Source organism: Talpa europaea (assembly GCF_964194135.1).
Source record: "Talpa europaea genome assembly, chromosome: 12".
NCBI classification, from domain to species: domain Eukaryota; kingdom Metazoa; phylum Chordata; class Mammalia; order Eulipotyphla; family Talpidae; genus Talpa; species Talpa europaea.
This window is the reverse complement of record NC_140079.1, coordinates 17857263-17878022: the sequence shown is the minus strand read 5'-3', so window position 1 is coordinate 17878022 and position 20760 is coordinate 17857263. Positions and strand designations below refer to the sequence as shown.

The 20760-nt window shown below is 50.3% G+C and overlaps 1 protein-coding gene across 1 annotated transcript; it reads left to right on the top strand.

Annotated features, from left to right (window-relative positions):
- Positions 1-234: 234 nt before the first annotated feature.
- On the top strand, positions 235-20348 carry PCSK7 (proprotein convertase subtilisin/kexin type 7; the record flags this gene model as incomplete). Its single annotated transcript, XM_084251088.1, has 15 exons — positions 235-690; positions 2079-2213; positions 2863-3028; positions 4120-4210; positions 5159-5213; positions 5630-5768; positions 6326-6426; positions 8918-9085; positions 9338-9445; positions 9970-10072; positions 17763-17919; positions 18402-18496; positions 19270-19363; positions 19594-19711; positions 19983-20348. 15 exons carry the CDS (start codon positions 235-237, stop codon positions 20346-20348), a joined length of 2352 nt encoding a protein of 783 aa, XP_084107214.1.
- Positions 20349-20760: the final 412 nt, after the last annotated feature.

Below are 20760 nucleotides of genomic sequence, written 5' to 3'. Positions count from 1 at the left end.
GCTGTGGAGCTGTCCACTGGGGTTAGTGCTGGTCCACACTGTCTAGGGGCTTATCCTTGTCATCAGTGATAAAAGTGAATTAAAAGAGAGGCTCAAATGTTTAATAATTTAAAAGGAATGGTTTGGGTTTTCCAGGTGCAATACACCCATGGCTCAGTAGCCTCTGATTCCCACAGTTTGCAGCTCTTTTATCTCTGATGTCTTTTTTCCTTTTGTCTGCAGCCTGCTGCTCTGATGCCGAGGGGGAGGCAAAAAGTGCCACACTCGGATGCCCCCCTGGGCCTGCCCATCTGCCTCTGGCTGGAGTTCTTACTGGTTCCCTGGGTCATGGGCTTGGCAGGGACTGGTGGGCCTGGGGACCAAGGGCCAGGGGGGCTAAGCTGGGCTGTACATCTGGACAGCCCAGAAAGCGAGGGGCAGGAAGAGACTCTGGAGCAGCAAGCAGATGCCTTGGCCCAGGCAGTAGGGCTGGTGAACTCCGGACGCATCGGGGAGCTCCAGGGACACTACCTCTTCATCCAGCCTGCTGGGCATAGGAAGGACCAGCAGGTGGAGGCCATCCGGAAGCAGGCAGAGGCTGTGTTTACCCGGCACGAATCTGTGCGCTGGCACTCGGAGCAGAGGCTGCTGAAGCGGACCAAGCGCAGCCTCCACTTTAACGACCCTAAGTACCCGCAACAGTGGCACCTGGTGAGTCCAGGCTGCAATCTGAGCTTCAGAGGGAGACGTTTGGGATATCCTGTTCTTAGTGGGCTTTTCACTGTTTCATCTTCAGTGACCCATATCTGTGCACAAGGAGATATTTCTATGGGTTCCAGCTTCCCAGTGTTCACTTCTAGAGAGCCAGGGGGCTGCAGTGTTTAGGACGTGGATGCCTGGACTCCAGTCCAGCTCTGCTGCTTATACTACCACGTGCCCTTGGGCAACCTGCTTGACCACTCTGTGCCTCAGTTTTCCTATCTGTAAGATGAGACTCTAATAGTACCTACCTTGTAGAGTTATGGTTAGGAAAAATGAGTTAATATGTCTGAAGTACTTAGAACAGTGCCCAGTGTATGATAAACTCTTTGTTATGTTAACTATATTAAAAAGCAAAATTCACAAATTTAAATAGCTGATTGACTAGATTAAATGGGCAGCATCCTCATCTACCTATTGCAAGGACTTCCATAAAATGGAGAGTATTTAGGGACAGAGAGTGAGACAAGGTATTAACAAGAGAAAAGATAATTTCAGGGAAGGGGGGTACTTTATGCACATGACCTCACTGGTGCTGATTAAAAAATTCTAGATTGATGGGTTTAGAATGACACTTTTAGAAGAGGTTGAAATTGCCATGGAAGTTAAGGTGGGAGCTCCAGGATGAAGTTCTCCATTTTGGAACCTTTTTGCTGTTTGCTCTCCATTTTGGAATTGTTTTCTCTATTTATAAATGTTATTACAAAACATTAGTGCAGGTCCTCCCTGGCTCTGCAGGGGGTTAAGTCTCAGCACTGTGAAGCTACGAATAGCCACTGCAGCACAAATTCAAGCCCTGGCCAGGGAGCTAACCCACATGTCACAGCAGACCTCTCCTGTCTCCCCATCTATTTCCCTCAATGGTGTATTTCAGTGGATCCCCCTATTCTGCTCCCCACTCCGTCTCTGGTGAATCCTCCCACCACCCCAGCCACACCACCTTGTATGCAAAAATAAATAAATCTTTTAAAAAAAGGACCATTAATACAGCATGCATATATAGATACATATATATATATATATATACACACATACACACACACACATTATACATGGCACAGCAATTATCTTATCCATCCCTTTGCCCTAGTCACCATGATCCGTTATCAACATGAATGATACCAAACCTTCCTAGAGACATAGGCAGGGACAAGACTCACTTGTGCCCCCTGACTCTGTCCTCACCTGCACTTCTTGGTCTACAACCGCAGTCTGGCTCTTCAACAATGGCCAAGAGGGAGAGGGGCTGCCAGCTCTAACCTTGTCTCTCTGGAGGTTGTGCCTTGTATCTCTGGATTCCCCAGGCTTGACAACAGTTCCTCACCCTGTCTCTCCTGCAGAATAACAGACGGAGTCCTGGCAGGGACATCAACGTGACAGGTGTATGGGAGCGCAATGTTACCGGACGAGGTGTGACTGTGGTGGTGGTGGATGACGGTGTGGAGCACACCATCCAGGACATCGCCCCCAACTATGTGAGTGGCCCTGGACTGACCCTCCTACCCCCATATCTTACCTCCTTTTTTGGTATGGCCTTAAGCTTGATCCCTTTGGGGTCTATTGGGTCAATCCCCGGTCTGGAGGTCATTGGGTCAATCCCCGGGCACCTGGAAGGTACCCAGCCTGTCATCCATTTCCCCTAGTCAGCATTCCAGGCTGGCAGTTCAAGTACAGGGAGTGGCCCCCATCTGCTAAGGGAGAGGATCTTCCTGGTTCCAGGCCTACTTTCTGGTTCCAGCCTTTGCTCTCTGCCCTCAGGAGTATGAAATGATTCCTATAGGCAACTCCCCTCCCCCCACAGGTTTTAGTACTTTCCTCTTTTCAAAGCCTGGCCTTTAAGTAGCCCTAAATCTCTCTATCCCCAGTTTTTCAAGCCGTGGAGCAATTTCCATGTCTAAAATGGACAAGAAAGAAGTTGCTGGGAGCTGAGGCACTTCTGAGCTTTGCCCATAGCGCCGCCCCCACCCCCACCCCCGCCGGTCATATCTAGTAGCCCATACAGGGAGAGGTAGATCTGCCACCCTGGCCAGAGACCTACATGTCCAGTTCCCGCTCTCCCTGGACCCTAAGACCTGAACCCTTTGAACCATGAGTGACCATGTGGTGCCTTCCCCAATGTTTCAGTGCCCTGAGGGCAGTTATGACCTCAACTCGAATGACCCGGACCCTATGCCCCACCCGGACGTGGAGAATGGCAATCACCACGGGACACGCTGTGCAGGAGAGATCGCTGCTGTGCCCAACAACAGCTTCTGTGCTGTGGGAGTGGCGTTCGGGAGCCGCATCGCAGGTGCCCCTCCATCTGGCCCTCTCCCCCCACCCCTGACCTCTCAGGCAGCTCAGCGCCCAGAGTAGCTTCCGGTCAGTATCTATAGTGCAAGTTACATCATCGACGGTTCCCAATGTAGTGGTTTGCAAACAGGTTTTTATCAACAATGCCCACCATATAAAACAGATAAAAGTAGAGATGCTCTCAGTGTGGCATGGAGGCCTCAGCCCCACCTGCTCAGTCTCTTCTTCCTTTGCTCTGATCATGGTTTTGTGCCATCAGTGACCCAACTTGTTGTAATGACGACGCCTTTTACATTTCTGTTATGCTTGTGTTTTCATCAAGCATCGAGTGCCTTCCCATCTGCCCTTCCACCAGTCCCCATTATGTCAGTGGAGGTGCCTCCCCCGGCTCCTAGCACTCCAGCTCCCAGGCCTTTTGATGGTCTGACAGTTGCCATCTGTTCTCCATCCTTTCAAGACTCCTAAGCAGCCCTGCCCCTGCCCTAGGTTTGTTTTATTGTTCCTTTGCTTATCGGCCTTGAAGGTAAAGGGCATGAATGGGGAGATTCTCCCCATGATTCTCTGTAAGTCCTTAGAGCCTTTATGCTGAATAGATTGGCTGTAATTCCTCTTACGCTCCAGCAGAGGGCAGTCGCCCTCTCTATGAGGCTACAGAGGGAGCCAGAAACTTTCAGGACCTAAGTCCCTTCTGCAAGCCCCCTTTGTCCCTATGGGACCCTCTCTGTTTTGGAGGACAAAATTGGGCATCTACGGTACTAGTAGTGATAATGAGTACCTTTTGTTGACACCTTCTGTGGGTCAAGCACCGTGCAGGTGTTCTAGAGCTGCAGATAAGAAGGACCTTGGCTTCCTACATTCTAGCCTATGCCTCTTCCCACCAGACCCTGTGAGCCTGAGAGTCAGATATTTAGCATCATGTTAAAAAAAAAACAAAAACATTTCTAGATAGGTACGTCCACGTGGTATATAAATTCAAAGGGTGCAAGAAAACTTAGAGAGAAAAATGAGTCCTCATGAGGCTCCCCACCACCCAGTTCCCCATCTGGGGGACCAGCATTATTTAGGAGCTGGTATGACTTTACTGTCTAGGTATCCGGGTGCTGGATGGACCCCTCACCGACAGCATGGAGGCTGTGGCCTTCAATAAGCACTATCAGATCAATGACATCTACAGCTGCAGGTGAGTAGACCCTGGGTAAGGGGGAGGGACAGAGGTGGGAGAATCTGGGCTGAATCTTCCGCTGAAGGAACAGAAAAATGGGCTCATTCGGGCACATCCAGGCAGGGCACTCCTCACTGGGGTGAGCCCCCGGGGCATTGCCCTCATTTCTCCTGACCCCCAGTCACTGGGTGCTCAGCCTTAAGCTCAGGTCACCCAGTAATCAGTTTGCCTTGTGAGGAGTCTCCATCCTGCCCTCTGCTTATTTGTTTAATAAACTCATAAGGCCTCTGGGAGAAAGGAGGCTTTCCTCTCTAACCGTAGCTAAGTTGAACACTCAGTGCCAACCCCTGCATCCTACACATGTAAATGCACCTATGGCTTCAGGCTATCATGTGATGGCAGAGGTGGGGGTGGGTATAAGGAGAAACTGCCCTCATGGCATTGATGGTACCTGTTCTTCCCCTTATCTATACTCCCCCAAATCCATAATATTGTTATGCATGGTGTTTGCTTTTTCTTAGAGAAAGAATAGAGAACTCAGCTTAAGACCCAAGACCCCACACAGATCAAGTACTTATGGGAGCTCGTGGGTCCTCTGCCATCAGCCTAGTATCAGATCCCTAGATTAGGAGAGAGATGGCCCCCACCCCTCTCTACCACTGTGTCTGGTCTCCTGCTCCCTGGGACCTGAGAAAGGATCTGAGGGGCGAGTTAAAGTAGTCCTAGCCCGGAAATATTTCCGAGGAAGAGGCACCTTAGCCCACAGTTCTGTTTTCCACTTCAGGGTGAGGTCTGGACCTTGGGACCCTCTATCCTTCAATCATGGGACCCTCTGGGGTAGAGTAAGAGCCAAGGCAGAGAGGTGGCCAGCTGAGACCAGGAGGCTGGGCGGGGAGGAGAGCAGCACGGGGATAACAGGCAGCCACATCCTGGCTCCAGCTCTTCCATCTGGGTCTTTCTCAACAGCTGGGGACCAGATGATGATGGAAAGACAGTGGATGGCCCCCATCAGCTTGGAAAGGTAACTGAAGACTTAATTTCGTTCTATAAGAACTACTACAAATTGATCCCTCTGACTCCCCATCCCTATTGGCAGTGCCAGCCCTATGCCAGCTCACCCCGCCAGCTCACCTGGAGGTGGTGACTTGTAGGGGATGAAATGGAACAATACTTTGAGATTGTTTTCCTTTGATTTTCATGTTCAGCTTCCCATTCTTAGCCCCCGCCAGTGTGATAAGCAGAGCACAGCTTTCAAGCAGTCTCTCAGCTAACAGCTTCTTTCCTTCTTGTGTGCATGTTTAAATCTCTTCTGTCCATGCCCAGTGCCCTTTGAGTTTTTTACCCTTTTCCTTCTGGAGGGGAAGAGAGGACAATTGATGTAGAAGGTAGAGGTCTTTCTAGGAGTTTCAGCTGATCCCCAGGTGTTTTTCTCCTCAGGCTGCCTTGCAACATGGGGTAATCGCCGGCCGCCAGGGCTTTGGAAGCATCTTCGTGGTCGCCAGTGGCAACGGAGGCCAGCACAACGACAACTGCAACTATGACGGCTACGCCAACTCCATCTACACCGTCACCATAGGTAGTGCCTGCTGGTTCTGTGTGTGTGCCTTAGTGGTGAGGGGACTGGGTGTCTGAGGTGCCCTATCTTCCATGTGTCTCTCTGCACATGTGAGCACATGTGTTTCTTCAGGAGGGATGAGCTCTGCTCTCCAGAGATTACAGGGCTTCCTCAGATCCCAGCATGCCATGGGAATTCACCCCAACCTCTGGACATTGCCCACCCCACCTCTACCTCCACCACCACTGCTTAGGCCTCTGCCCAGCCTCTCTTCCCATGGGCCGCTTGTCTCCTGCTCGAAGCCTTCCTGATCCCCGCCTCCCCTAGGGCTGGGACCTGTGCTCTAGTCCACAACATTTGCCAGCCAGTTGCACATATTAGCAACCCACCTTCCTCCCGGAGATGAGATCAGGACCGGCCTCCTCCATCTGGCCCCCATGGTCGCAGAGCGTGACTTACTAACTCTTACATGTGGAGAACGATGACTGTGTGAAGAGCACATGAGTCGGTGTAGCAGGGGAGACGATGCTCAGGCCATCCCCTCATCTCGGCTCCCCTTTCCCCTGCTCCGTCCCCAGGTGCTGTGGATGAGGAGGGGCGGATGCCTTTCTATGCAGAGGAGTGCGCCTCCATGCTGGCGGTCACCTTCAGTGGGGGGGACAAGATGCTCCGGAGCATTGTAAGTGCTGCCCAAGCCCCTCCCGGCCTTCCCCACAGGACTTCTCTCAGGCATCACAACTGGGTTTCTGTTTGTACCCTGTCTCCTGTCCTGCCCTTCAGCCTCCTCTTCCCTAACTAAGCTGGACCGCGTAAGGTCTGCCCCTGCTGGAAGACCAGAACTGGGGACACCAATTAAATTTGTGTCCATAGTTTTTGCCTTAAAATTTTTAGCTTGCCCATATTCTCATTGTTATAGGAACTACTAAGCATCCCATCGATTAAATGACTTCTTTGAAACTGTCTTCCTTTGGTAGAGCTTGAGCTTTGGCTACGTTTTGGCTTTAAAAAAGTCATCCCTCCATGGCTCTTCAGCCCTTGTGTAAACCCCTTGAGTTCTGGTCATACTGCTCCTCAGAAGTGAAGCAGGTGTGTGCTTTTATGGTGGGTAAGGAAAGGAGTCAGGAAAATGTCTGCCTGAGAGACACCTCTTTCCTTGGAGCTGGAATTGGAGCCATAACTGACCAGATTGGAGCGAGGGAGTGAGCTTTTCTAGCTCTGGGGGTCTATCAAAGAATTTAGGGTCGAGTGCCTGCACCCACTGGCTTAGCTCCATCCCGGCAGGTTCAAGCCAGGACTGTGCACCATCATCATCATCCCTCAGAGAACCACCTGCTGCTCGTGACCAGTAATGTGGGGACAAGAGGCTCCAGATTGGGGGGGTGGTGAGCCAGGTGATGTCAGAGTTCACATTTCTCCAGTGGCCCTGATGGGTCCAAGAGGGCTCTAGAGTCATTGGCAATTAGGCTTCTTGTCTTCCTGTGGGGTCAGATTCATTTTCCAAAACTGAAATTTTGTTTTGCCAATAACTGACTTCTTGTCAACGCAATGTTCCAAGGCTCTGTGCCAGCTAACCCCAACCTAACCCTGCACCCCAGGGAAAAGAAAAAGAGGGAGTGGACTAAAGGAAAAAGGCAAGAGAGGCTTTGCTCAGCAGGCTGGGGTATGGCACAGAAGGTACCCCACCCCAGGTCAGGTTGTTGAGGAGGAAGAGTAGGAACGTACTATGCTCTCCAGGCCCAGGCAGAACTCAGCAGGAACCCGCTCCCCTCACCCAGCCCAGCCCTGGGAAGGCTCCCCAGCATAATCGTCCTTGTTGCCCTGTGGTGCTGGCTTTTCTCCTCACTCCACTCCTTAACGCCACCCCACCTTCCATCTGAAGTGTAAGTGGCCCAGAAAGAGTTTGCTTAGCCAAGGTCCCATTTTTGGGATGCCCTTGCCTTGGAAGCCCCTTGGACAGGCAGCTCAGTGGATCAGACTTCCTGTGGGCAGGGCATGCTGGTGATACTGCCCACCCCTTGGCGACCTGGGGCAGCTCCCTGTCTTAGCAGTGGCTGCCCGGGGCTCCTGCCTCCCCAGGCAAGTTCACAGGCCTCCCAGCTGAGTACTAGACTGTCCCTGTGAGGCTGTTTCCTTAACAGGAAGAAAGCAATCTGCTCCCTGGCACAGGCCAGGCTGCCCTCTCATTGAGGCTACAACCCCCTTTCTTCTGGGAGTGCAGAGTGTCCGAGTGACAGTTATATCAGCTGCTATAACAGCTGGGAGAGCTGGGAGGGAGGCTGTGAGAACAATGAAGAAAGGCAGTTCTTGGCAGAAATTAGCACCTTGGTGTCCGACCTAGACAGAAGCGAGGAAAAAACAATTCTGTGATCTTAACATTGGCACCATGTGCTAAGGATCCAAAAAGTCACATCAGAGAGAAGATTTAGGCAGGGCCCTCAGCTAATGTGGCTCCAGAGGATGCCAGACAGACTCTATCCCCCCTTCTAGGTGACTCTCACCTCCCGCCTCAGAACCACAGATAGAAAAGGGGGACTTTTGGAAACCACACTGAGGTGATGGCCCAGAACAAGGAGGCAGTTTGTCCTGCTGATGCCAAAGGCCAGGCCAGGCAGGCAGTGTAGACACTGAGCCAGTGGCAAGCCACGGGTTGGACAAGCAGCTGGTTCCCCTTTCCTGGGAACACACTCCCTTTGTTCTCACTGATGTCTCTCCAGCCCCTGGCGCCGAGCTGCCAAGTTGGACTTCCTTGAATGGTGCCGTCACTGTTGTCCCAGTTCCAGCCAGGGGCCCGGAGCTCCTGACCACTGCCTCTGGGTGCGGGGGCTGGAAGGTTGGAGCGGGGCCTGGGGTGGAGGACTGGGGAATGGTTATCGGAGGATCAGAGTCGGGATCCTGTCCTCTGCAGTCAGGCCTCTCACCATCTCCTTCCCCCATTGCCAGACCCTCATAAGTAACTCTTTAATGGTTATTATTCTGTTGTCAGCACTCCAGGGACTGTCTTGTGAAGCCTAGAAGGATTCAGGATCCCCTCTGTCCTGACCTGTCTGTGGACCTCCCTCTGGTCAAAGATTCAACTCTCACAGGAAGGCCCACCTGAGAACCTGGGTCTGAGGCTGCTCCCCTCCCCCCCCTCCACAGTTTCCAACCCTGCCCTCCATTCCACCTCCCAGGTGACCACTGACTGGGACCTTCAGAAGGGCACAGGCTGCACTGAGGGCCACACGGGGACCTCAGCAGCTGCCCCCCTGGCGGCTGGCATGATAGCCCTCATGCTGCAGGTGCGGCCCTGCCTCACATGGCGTGACGTCCAGAACATCATTGTCTTCACGGCCACCCAGGTGAGGAGGACTCTGGCTGGGCCCTTCACTCTGGAGCCCATGATCCCCTCTGTTCCCGCTCTAGAAGCAAGCTGTTCTAGTGGTGACATCATGGGGCTTTGCCCTTTTGTCCCAGCTTCCCTTGGGAAGCCCATTCCTACTGCCCTTCGTGGGAGTCTGGGCTGGATTGGGCTGGGTGAGCAGGAAAAACAGCAAGGGTGTTGGGATGACAGTGGAAAGGCAAGAAGCTAGCCAGGACCTCTGTCCTTTCAGTATGAGGATCGCCGCGCAGACTGGGTCACCAACGAGGCGGGCTTCAGCCACAGCCACCAGCATGGATTCGGCCTGCTCAACGCTTGGAGACTCGTGAATGCCGCCAAGGTGACCGACACTGGCAGGGCAGCGAGTCCTGTAGGGAGAAACCAAGGGAGGGAACTAAATCCCTAAAACATTGCCTGGCACCTCGCCAGTGCTTAATAAGTGGTCACTCGTTCATTACAGTTATTTAACCGTTTCATTAATTTTACCCTTATCCGGGCTGAATGAAGACACAGGCTCAACGCTATAATTGAAGTTGCCAGGCTATTTGTAGAGAGTACACAGGGCCCGGGTATAACTTGGGACTCTCTGGGAAGGGCTGGGGGGGGGGGGGGGGGAGGGTTCAGGTCCTGGTTCCCATCATGCCACCCGGATGTAGCCATTTCCTGTGGTTCCTCAATCTGGTGCCCAGGGAGCATTCCAGGTTGTCAGCTGGAGCCCCTGGAGTGAAAGAAGGTGATGAGGAGGAGAGAGAAAAATAAAAACGAGCTCTGGGCCCTAAAGATCATAGTAGTGAGGGAGTGTGTGTGACATCAGTTATGTTTATTCACTCACACACACCCCACCCCCGCCTCGTCCTTTACTAGGTCTGGACATCTGTCCCTTACTTGGCTTCCTATGTCAGCCCTGTGTTAAAAGAGAACAAGGCTATTCCGCTGTCCCCCCGTTCCCTGGAGGTCCTGTGGAATGGTAAGTAGTCAGCAAAAAGGGGGTTAATCTTGGGCCTGAGGTTTGGGGCGGGGTGATAGGGAAGTTAGACTCATCCTCCTGCCGGGTTCTACCCCTTCCTTAGGAGCTGAGCGCCAGCCAAACCTGTGGAGTTTTCTTTGACCATTTTAGGACATGTTGCTGCTTCTGAGTTGGCTGGCCCCCTGGCTGCTTAAACAAGACCTTTCTCCTGAGTTACTAGTAGTGGAAAAGGCTGCTGAGCAACCGATTAGAAAGGCTGGCGGGAGTAGTAGAACTGGGACTTGGGGCGACGAGGCAAGAGTTGAAAGAAGTTCCTTTCATTTCCATGCTAAGAACTTGCCAGACAGTCCCTTCAGCCCAGTGGCCTTTGGGTGAAGTAAAGGAGATGGGCTTGTCTGATACAGAGTCACTGGTGGCCTTTTGGGGATGGGAGCCAGACAGGAAGGTAGAGGTTTCCCCAGACAGCGGTCACATGTCCTCTGCCCCCGCCTCCATCATGCCCAGGGGACTGGCCTTATCTGGAGGTCTGTAAGTCGGAGACATGGTTTCCTGTTGTGTGCGGAGGTTGAACCCCATCCCAGAGTGATGGCAGCTGGCTCGGGGTACTGGCGCCAGAGGAGCCCGTCTGCAGTTCACACAGCTCCCCTGGAGAGTTCGCCCACCTCCAGCTCCTTGGAGACTTTTTTTTTTCCCTTGTGAGATTCTGACAAAGTTACTGACTTTTTGTGTGTGTGTGAAGCATGTCATGCTTTGACCCAAGCTGGAAATCCTTGTCACTTTTCCCATCCTCCTAGGAAGTGATCAAACCAGAGCAGTGATGAGAGGAATGGCCAGAGGGGAGCTCAGAGGGAGGGGCAGTGGCAGCATCCCTGGGGTGGAGGTTCCCCAGAGGAGTTCTGTCCTCTCTCTCTCCCCCTGGCCAGCTCTGGCCCAGCTTCCCTCTACGTGGAAGAACATCCACAGGCCCAGTTCATGGATTTTCCGTAAAAGGAATGCTATCTCGGAAAGGGCACGAAACATCAGCCGAGGCCGAGAAGTGCAGGAACCTTCCCAGGAATGCAGTTCCATCGGAACCCCGGGCTCTGTGCTCACACGTCTTGGAGACAGTGTGCCTTTTAGTGCTTACCCCCCAAGCCAGGCCTGACTCAGTCACATCCCTCAGATGAGAGGATTAACTTAGAAGAGAGTTAGGAGACTTTCCAGCATTGTCATCCTCTGCTTCCCACTAACCAGGGAGTGTTCCCCTTACCCCCCATGTCTGACAGGCTTCCCCAGGGATAGAGCATGTGACAACTAACTGCGCAGTTTGTCACTAGGAAAACAAGAGAAAGAAGGACAGGTGTCATGGGCAGCAGAGATTGGGAGGTGGGATAGTGGAGACAGACGCATGATGAGAAGGGAGGCAGAGATATCAGACGTTTTGCAAATGGGGCTTATCATCAGTTTGGCGGCAGCAAGCAGAATTGCTGCTAATTTCTGTCCATTTACCCTCAAGCAGGCAGAACAGAAGGCACAAGCTGGTGGGCATGCTGGGAGGTTGAAGGAAGTGGCCAGTTATAATAGAGTTGAATAAGGAAGGTCCAGACAGTCAAGAAACCTCTTCCCCGGAGACAAACTAGTCTTTTTCCACCCAGGCCTGGGTGTCCGAGAACTGGCAAGTGAACTTTTTTGTAAGGTTGAGGGAGTTGCACATCTCTGAAATAGAAGAGGGGGTGAAATAACCTAAGATTCCAGAGCAGTGGGGGCTAATAGAACTTCCTATAATGATGAAAAATGTTTACTGTCTGTGCTGCTCCATTCACTGTGGTACGAGGCTATTGAACATTTAAAATGGGGCTGGTGTGACTGAGGAGCTAAGTTATTATAATTGAGTATAAATTTGCCGCATGTGACTGATGGCTGTCACACTGGGCTCCAGAGAAAGACAGGTGTTTGGTTTGGTTATTGGTTTTTGTCATGACAGGTTTTCATTTCTCCCCTTTGGCAGGAAGGGGGTTATGGCAGGGAAGTTTCCTTGAGATCTGTCTCTGGGTCTGAAGTCTCTACCAGAGGATAGGAGGGAGAGTGGGGTTGGAGAGGAGAGTCTGAAACACACGAGAGTCTGTGGTGTTCACCAAAGATTCCCAAACATCTCCAGCACTGAGCACTGTTGGATATTCCACCAACATATTACATTTGACCTGTATAAAATTTCAGATTTCATTATCGCTTCTCAAAAACCATCTTGCTTTCCAAGGTTCTCCCATTTCTATCAATGTCATTACCATCCCCTAGGCCCCAAACTTGAAACTGGAATTTTCAATCCCTCTCTGTCCTTTGCTTCTCCTTACTTCCTCCCTTCTCCTTTCCCCTCTAGTTAGTTTCCCACTTGTTCCCTGAAATGTCTCTTGATTTCTTCAGGAGGCAGGAGAGGAGCCGAGGAAGGGGACAGTGAGGCCATGGGGTGACATGTGCAAAGTCAACAAGCTCTCAGGGAGCCGTAGTTCACGCAGGGTGGCGGGAGCACAAGGAAGACCTACAGAGCAGGCCGCAGGCCAGATAGAACTCTGTGTGCCCCGTCAGGAGCCTGTACTTTAGCTTGACCTCTGGGGAGCATTTCAGAGAAATTCTTACCCACTGATGCTGGCAGTGAGGGGAAAAGAGAACACAAGAGATTCCGAAGGTTTCATCCTTTAGAGAGACATACTGAAACCTACTGATAACTGATACGCTTGGGGATTCTGTCCAAGGAATCTGGGAAGGGGAAGAAATGGGGAGCATAAAAGGAACAAGATTGGCCATTTAGTGGTAATTATTGAATTTAGGTGTTAAGAATATTTTCTTGCTGTTGTTTTTTTTTTAAGATTTATTTATTTATGCATATAAGAACTGGGATACAGGCCAGAGGTGAGGGGGGGTGAAAGGATTCACCAGAGACAGAGTGGGGAACAGAACAGGCAGACTGACTGAAATACACTGCTGAGGGGAACAGCAGGCGAGTCAGGAGAGGTCTGTTGCACCATGTGGGTAGCTCCCTGGCTGGGAATTGAATTCATGCTGCAGTGGCTGCAGATAGCTTCATAGGTTGTGCCTTAACCCCTTGCGCCACCAGGTAGGCCCCTGTTCTTGCTGTTTTTATACGTGTCTGAAATTTTCTGTAATAAAAATATGTACATGTAGATTCTGTACTACAGGTACACTTATTATATAAAGTGCTATGAATATATACTCATGAGATAGATAGATAGATAGATAGATAGATAGATAGATAGATAGATAGATAGATAGATAGATAGATAGACAGGCAGACATAAAGATTTCCAGATTTTTGCCTTGGGCAGGTGATTAGATGGTGACTCAATCAAATGAAATTATGAACCAGGAGGAAGAACAAATTTGGTGAAGGGCTCCAGACTATGAAGAACTGAGGAGGAGCATTTTGGCCATATTATGTCACAGGCTTCTGTGAAATAGCTAAAAGTTTTAACTAGAAAGCAGCTGAATAAATAATTTATAATGGTTTGGGAGTCATCAGTATATAAATGGAAGGAATGGGTCTGGATAAGAATGAGAGCACCAGGGCTGGTGAGGAAACAGGATAAAAGTGGATGCAGAATAGAGCCTGATTTTGAGGGAGTGGATAGAGGAACGGAATCTCTAGAGAAAAATGAGAAGAGAGGGCCAGAGAGGTAGGAGAAAATTCAGGAGGTTGGTATCAGGAATCTAGGACAGTTTCGATGAGAGAGGGCAGGTAGACAAGGACTGAAGGGCATCCCAAGGTTTATCAAAGAGGCCGCTGGTGTCCTTGAGAAGAATTGCTTCAGTGTACTCACAGGGGCCAAAGCTAGACTGCAGTTGCTTGAATAATTAATAGGGACAGAAAAGATTTCTGGTTAAAGATGACAAATTGAACACAGGCTTTTATCTCTGCTTTCTCTCTAAACATCATCAAAGTAAGAATAAAAATGGTCTAAGCACCAGAACAAAGAGAAGGAGAGAAGGGACCACAGCAAATGAGAGATTTCATCACATTTTTGCAAGAGTGAGCAGGGCTAGGAGAATTGCTTACCAAATACCTGCAAGGGAAATGCTAAGAAATAAGCCCATTCAAAGTACAGAATCCCACATGGCTCAAGAGTTGGAGGCCTCAGAAAATAGAGAGGAGGTATGAGACTGAAAATAGGCACCAATTAAAAGATAGATGCCACCCCCCTCCCGGTACATTTGCCCATTCTTAGCAGTGAGGTGGTGGTCCCTTCCTTATGCTGGTGGGAGTTGGAATTTTATTCTCCAGAGACAGGGCATGTAGTGTGGTGGGGAGACCATTCCCTAGCAAGCCAGCTGCTCAGATACCCAGGCACTGGCAGCCAGGAGGTAGGAAGACTCCTCTGGAGAAGTAGAACAACTCCTCATCAAAAGACTGAGAGATACTGATGTGTAGGGCTGCGCAAGGAAACAGTCAGGTCTGGGTGCAATTAAACTTTAGGGAAGCCCACCAGTTGTAAAGCCCCACCCATGTTAGAGCTTCCTTCAGGATTCTGAAGATACTATGGACCACCTGCCATTTGAAAAAAATCCTCCAAATACCTTCTGAAGAAAATTACTTTTAATTGATCAAACCCAGCCTAATTAATATTCATATAGAAAGGTAGAATTAGGTTGTGGGGAGAGGGGAAGGAAAAGGCCAGTAATGGGTAAAGGAAGGTTCCAATGGAATGGGACAGAAAGTTCCAGAAACAGACTCTCCAGGGGCCAGATGTCATTGAGAAAGCCCTGACTTGTTTGATCATTAGAAAAAATAGCATTTGGGCCTCACTGATGGTGCAAGGGGGTAAATCTCAGCACTATGAAGCTATCAGCAGCCACTTCAGCAGCATAAGTTTGATCCCTGGCCAGGGAGCTGATCCACATGGCACAGCAGACCTCTCCTGTCTCCCTGCTTCTCCCTCAGCAGTGTGTTTCAGTTGATCTGCCTGTTCTGTTCCCCACTCTGTCTCTAGCGAATCCTCTCACCCCCCCCACCCCTCCACCTCTGTCCTATACCCCAGTTCTTGAATGCATAAATAAAATGTATCTTTTTTAAAAAAAAATAGCATTTAGAGAGGTGATGTGGTTCTTTTTGTGCAATTTGGGAAGACTTTGGTGATGGAGACGTGAATTTAAAGGGTGGGAAACAACAGTTTGTTCAGGGAATGAAATACAGTCACTGTACATTACTTGACCAAATTCCACAGAACTTATGAGGTCATTGTAAAGTAAACAAAATATTGCTTATTATTTAGAAACATGGAGGTAGATGCCAGAGAAAACAACTAAAAGCAAAGTGCATCTAGGAGTGGGTTACACAGGTGGTGGAAATAGAATAAAGAATTGTTCTTTTACATGATAAGCACTGAGAACCAATTTGCTTTGCAAACCATGTGCTCTATACTGTCATTTATTTTGCTCTATACTGTTTTGATCAGGAAAAAAAAATGTTGTGAATGGGAAGCTAAGGAGAGAAGTTAACAGTAAAGAAAAAAATAATATCTAGTACTTATGTAGTCTTAATGTTTGCAAAACACTTTGAAACATTTTATTACAATGTATAATAGTTTATGATACTTTATTATATTATGATATACATAGTATTATAAGATGTCATAATACATTAACTAAGTCCTCCTGGCAACCCTATGAAGTTTAGGTGCTGTTGCTGTAATCCCTATTGTATAGTTACGGAAATTAGTCGAGTTCTCACAGTTAGTAAATGGCAGAGCTGGGGTTTGAACTCAGACTGGATGGCTCCAGGACCCCACGTGCTCTTAACACTGGTAGGCCAAAGGAAGTGAAGAGTTGACACTGGCTTTATTTGTTTTTGCTTTTCATTGGTAGTAGGAAAGAAGAGCTAGGCAGGAAGATGGATACTTGGGCTGACCCACTGTTTTTAGACTCCTGCCAGATAGTTACTGTGAAAGGCAAGGAAAACAAAGGGGGCTTGCGAGTGTAAACAGGAGAGCGACAAAGAGCCAAGCTGTCAGGGACAGAGAGGAGCTTAACTGGCTGAAGAAAATGAAGGGGCCAAGAAGGGAGTGGGGCAAGTAAAAAGACATAGGTTGTTTTCAGAAAAACTAGGGCATTGTCTTTGAAGAGTTGACCCATGGAATTAAAATGTGCACATTCAGGGCCTCCCTGGTGGTGCAAGGGGTTAATACGCAATCTATGAAGCAATCCGCAGCCTCTGCAGCATGAGTTCAATCCCCAGCTGGCCAGGGAGCAACCCACATGGTGCAGCAGACCTCTCCTGTCTCGCCCACTGCTCCCCTCAGCAGTGTATTTCAGTCAGTCTGCATGTTCTGCTCCCCACTGTCTCTGGGTGAATCCTCTCACCACCACCCCCACATCTCTGGCCTACACCCCAGCTCTTGTATGTATAAATAAACAAACAAACAAATTAATTAATTGTTTTCAGGCCTTCCCATCCAGGCCCCCTGCCCTCTACTTTCAGCGCCTCTCTGAGCTTCATCTGTAGAATGAAGTCGCTTGCCTGTTAGAATGAATTCTCGGAAGAAAGGGTGCTTTGGAAAGAAGTATTTCTCATTGCAACCTCATTTCTTAATATTCCCCAACTGAGTCTCCTACTTTAGTAGCTTGGGTTTTAAACTTTATTTTGAAATAACTGTCAATTCACAAGAGGTGGCAAAGAAATGTTCAGGGAAGTCCTGCACACCTGTTTCCTGATGTTAATGTGTTAAACAATTACAGTACCATATCAAGTCACAAAAATGACAATGGTACAATCCAGAGAGATTATTCGGATTCGCCACACTAGACTTGTGTGTGTGCGTGCGTGCATACACATGCGCGCTTATGCAAGCACTATTGCGATCTCACCACCTGTGTGGCCCTGCGTAACCACCAAAGCGAAGGTCCAGAGGTGTACCCCAAAAGGCTCCATGCCCCCCTTTCTGGTCATTCCCATCTCCTCTGCCTCTCCCTAACACTGGCAATTACTAATCTTTGTTCTCGATCTCTACTGGTCTTTTATTCATGAATATTACATAAATGTTATCCTGCCCCTTATATTCTTTTGATATTGACAGGTTTGTTCAGTAGTTTTCTTGAAATTTATTGGCTTTAGTCATTGTTTTAAAATTTCCATTTACCTTCAGTGTGAAACTTGTTCATTTCCATCCCTGCCTTTGGACATGGCGTTTCCCCTTCTAGAATTCCCCATCACCCCACTCTATCACTCCGTATCATTTTCTTCTTCGGAGCCTATCACAACTGTGCCTAAACCCACCTGACTCATCTCTGCCTAGTAGCACTTATTATACCTCATTCTCTCGTTTTCTACCTGCAGGTAGAAGGCAAAGGCCCTGTCCAACTTACCTTTGCATCACAGCCTCTAGGCAGGGCCTGAAATGTCGGAGGTGCTCAGTCACTTCTTTGGGGGATTAATGAGTGATTCAAATTGTTATTTTGGTTCATATATGTGTCTCAGATACATGTTATCTTCTCAACTAGCAGGCATAGCTTCCTGCAGTTCCAGATCTATCCTGGATTGGAAACTCCTTGAAAGCAGCAGTTATATTCGACTTACTAGTGTCCCCTGGGGCCCAGAAAAGTTGCTGTCGTCCCGGCAACTGTGTGTCTTTGTGTATGTGGGATGAAGTGAGGGCACAGTGTTTATGCGGCTGGTTTCCCAGCTGCCCAGCCTGACTTCCCACAGTCAGCAGGACGGACCTGGAGATGTCGGGGCTGAAGACCCTGGAGCATGTGGCAGTGACGGTTTCCATCACCCATCCACGGCGCGGCAGCTTGGAATTGAAGCTCTTCTGCCCCAGTGGCATGATGTCCCTTATCGGCGCCCCCCGCAGCATGGACTCGTACGTATACCTGCCTGTACCTTCTGAGCTCCCTTGCAGCCAGGGCCGTTTGCAGGGAAAGAGTCGATACTGTTGTCCTAAGCTGCTGCGGCGCTGGCTGCCCTGGGCAGTTGGAAGCCCTTTAGTATGTGCTTTGTTCAAGTGCCTACTCAGCACTGCACTTTGCCCCACCTTCGTTAACACTCCTAAAAGCCAGGCAGAGTAGACTTTGTAACCTCCATTTACGTATGAAGAAGCATCACTGAGCTAGTCAGTGCCTGAGAAATTAAGAATGAACCTGCATCTATAGGACTCCCAAGCCTGTGCTTTCTCCACATTGGCTTTTGTCACCACACCACAGCAGCAGCAGCCCTTGGGGGCACCCTCCCAAGTAGCTGAGGCTCAGACAACTGCTCCTTTTTCATGACTATTACAGTAAGAAAAGAAACTTCTGGGTAAAGGCTTCAAATCCTTGCTTCCTGCTTTATCTTTCTTGTCCCTAGGGATCCCAGTGGTTTCCATGACTGGACCTTCTCCACCGTGCGATGCTGGGGGGAGAGGGCGAAAGGCACTTATAGACTCGTGATCAGGGATGTAGGTAAGTGCGCCTGCCCTTTCGTCAGGGCCCTGCCTGTTGTCACCTGGCCCCTCTGGATCACAGGGTCCCCACGGAAATTGTCCCACGCGGCATGTGGAACACACAGGGCTGCTACTGGCCAAGAAGGTCGGTGCCAGGACCCATACCCCAAGCCAAACATGGCGTCAATGTCTAACAGTGTCATATATCCTGCCTCTTGTGTTCCGTGGAGAAGTGACTGATCCATTTTTCCTCAGGATAGCAACACAAAATTCCTTGTTGAAACCACATTTCAAGTCCTTTCACATATAATCATCCTTCGGCCAGCCCTGGTAGGCAGGTAAGGGCAGGACTAATTTTCACCATTTCTTTGGAAAAACTGAGACCCACCCAGAGGTTTGATGTAATTTGCATCAGGTCACACAGTATTCAGTGAGGAGACTGGAAATAGAACCCAACCCTCCCAACTTCCTGTCAAGTTAGGTATTCACTGGTCTGGTGGCTTCCAAAACCTTGCTAGGGTGACACCCTGCGCAGGTTCCAAAACCTTTCTGTAATTTAGTAGAAAGACATCTTTTTTCTCCCAAATATGAGAGAGATAAAGGGCAAACTTCTGTACTTTGGAGTGCCGCCCTTCAGCCTCCCCTCTCCATCCCTCGGGGCACCCCATGAGGCACATCTGCAGAACCCTGTGGTCTGTGGGGTGCAGACCTTGTGGTTGAGTCCCTTGGGTGGCAGGCAGCAGTGCCTCTGCTGTTGGCATGGCTCATGGATGGCCCCACTTGCTGCCCTAGGGGATGAGACGAGCCAGGCTGGCATCCTCCAGCAATGGCAGCTGAAGCTCTATGGCTCTGTGTGGAGTCCCGTGGACATCCGAGACAGACAAAGGTAAGATGGCCGCATGTGTAAAGAAGGAAGACAACTCACAGTCGGGGCCTGGGGGTGGCGGCATGAGAGGCCACTTTGGGAGGCCACTTTAGGAGGCCTCCCAACTCCAGACTCAAGCCCACAGTGCGCCCTCTCCTTTTTGCTGTGGTGCTTCCCTCCCTTCAGTTGCAAGGGGGCGGGCAGGTGGGAAAAAAGCCAAGTTCAGCAGAGCTTCCTGGACTTCTCCACAGGCTGTTGGAAAGTGCCATGAGCGGAAAGTACCTGCATGATGGCTTCGCCCTGCCTTGCCCTCCTGGGCTGAAGATCCCAGAAGAAGATGGTTACACCATCACCCCTAACACCCTTAAGGTACTAGGGCCAAGACTCAAGCCACAGGAAGGCAGGAGTGGGGGGGTATGGTCCTTGGTGAGATTGTCCAGGTGACTTGGGGAAGCAGGGTTGGGAACAGGTGGGTATTTCTTGCGAACACTTAGAAGGCATTCCCGGGGCCAGACTGGGGTAGGGAGTGGCCTGGGGTGGGAGAAGCAGTCCTAGAAGGGGAGCCTGAGCACGTTGTCCTGGGCTGAACAGATGGCAGGCTTTGGAAACGTCCCTAACAGAACTGTTTGACTTTTCCCAGACCCTGGTGCTAGTAGGCTGTTTTACCATCTTCTGGACGGTTTACTACATGCTGGAAGTGTACCTGAGCCAGAGGAGTGTGGCCTCCCTCTCAGTTTGTAGGAGTGGATCCTGCCACTGGTCCCAACGAAGCCGGAAAGCCAGGGAAGAGGGCACAGAACTGGAATCGGTGCCACTCTGTGACAGCAAGGATCCAGATGGAGTGGAGACAGAGAGTGAGGGCCCCTGCCCCACCACCAGTCTCCTTGCCCCAGATCTGCTGGGTCGTGAGGACTGGAGCCTGTCCCAGAGTAGAAGTGCCCTGAACTGCCCTCACCAGCAGCTGGCCCCAGACCTGTTGCAGGGGAAGGAGGAGCAGATTTGCTGACCTAGGGCCTGAGAAACTGGTAATGGACAGGCCATTCCTTCCCCAAACCGGGGAAGCTTGGGAAGCTGCTCTGAACTCCCAGAAGCTCTGGGGAGAAGTCAGTCCTAAGGCTTACATCTGGAATCCAGAGGCTAACAAGCACCCTCTGACTTCACTCAGGGAGGGTGTGGACCCTCTTCAGACATGAGTGGCAGAGGAAGGAGGCCATTGTCAGAAGACAGTATGCCGGCAGCCACAGGATCTTCCCCCCACCAGCAGTTCTTGGTGGGAAGACCTCAGACAGGAGTTTGGCCATCCTCTGGATGTGGAAGTGCCATCTCCGTTTCTCCTGGGCAGGCCAGTGGTGTGGGTCATAGGGCCTTCACCCAGGCTTGGAGAGAAGGCCCCTAACATAGCTAGAGGAGCATCTCAG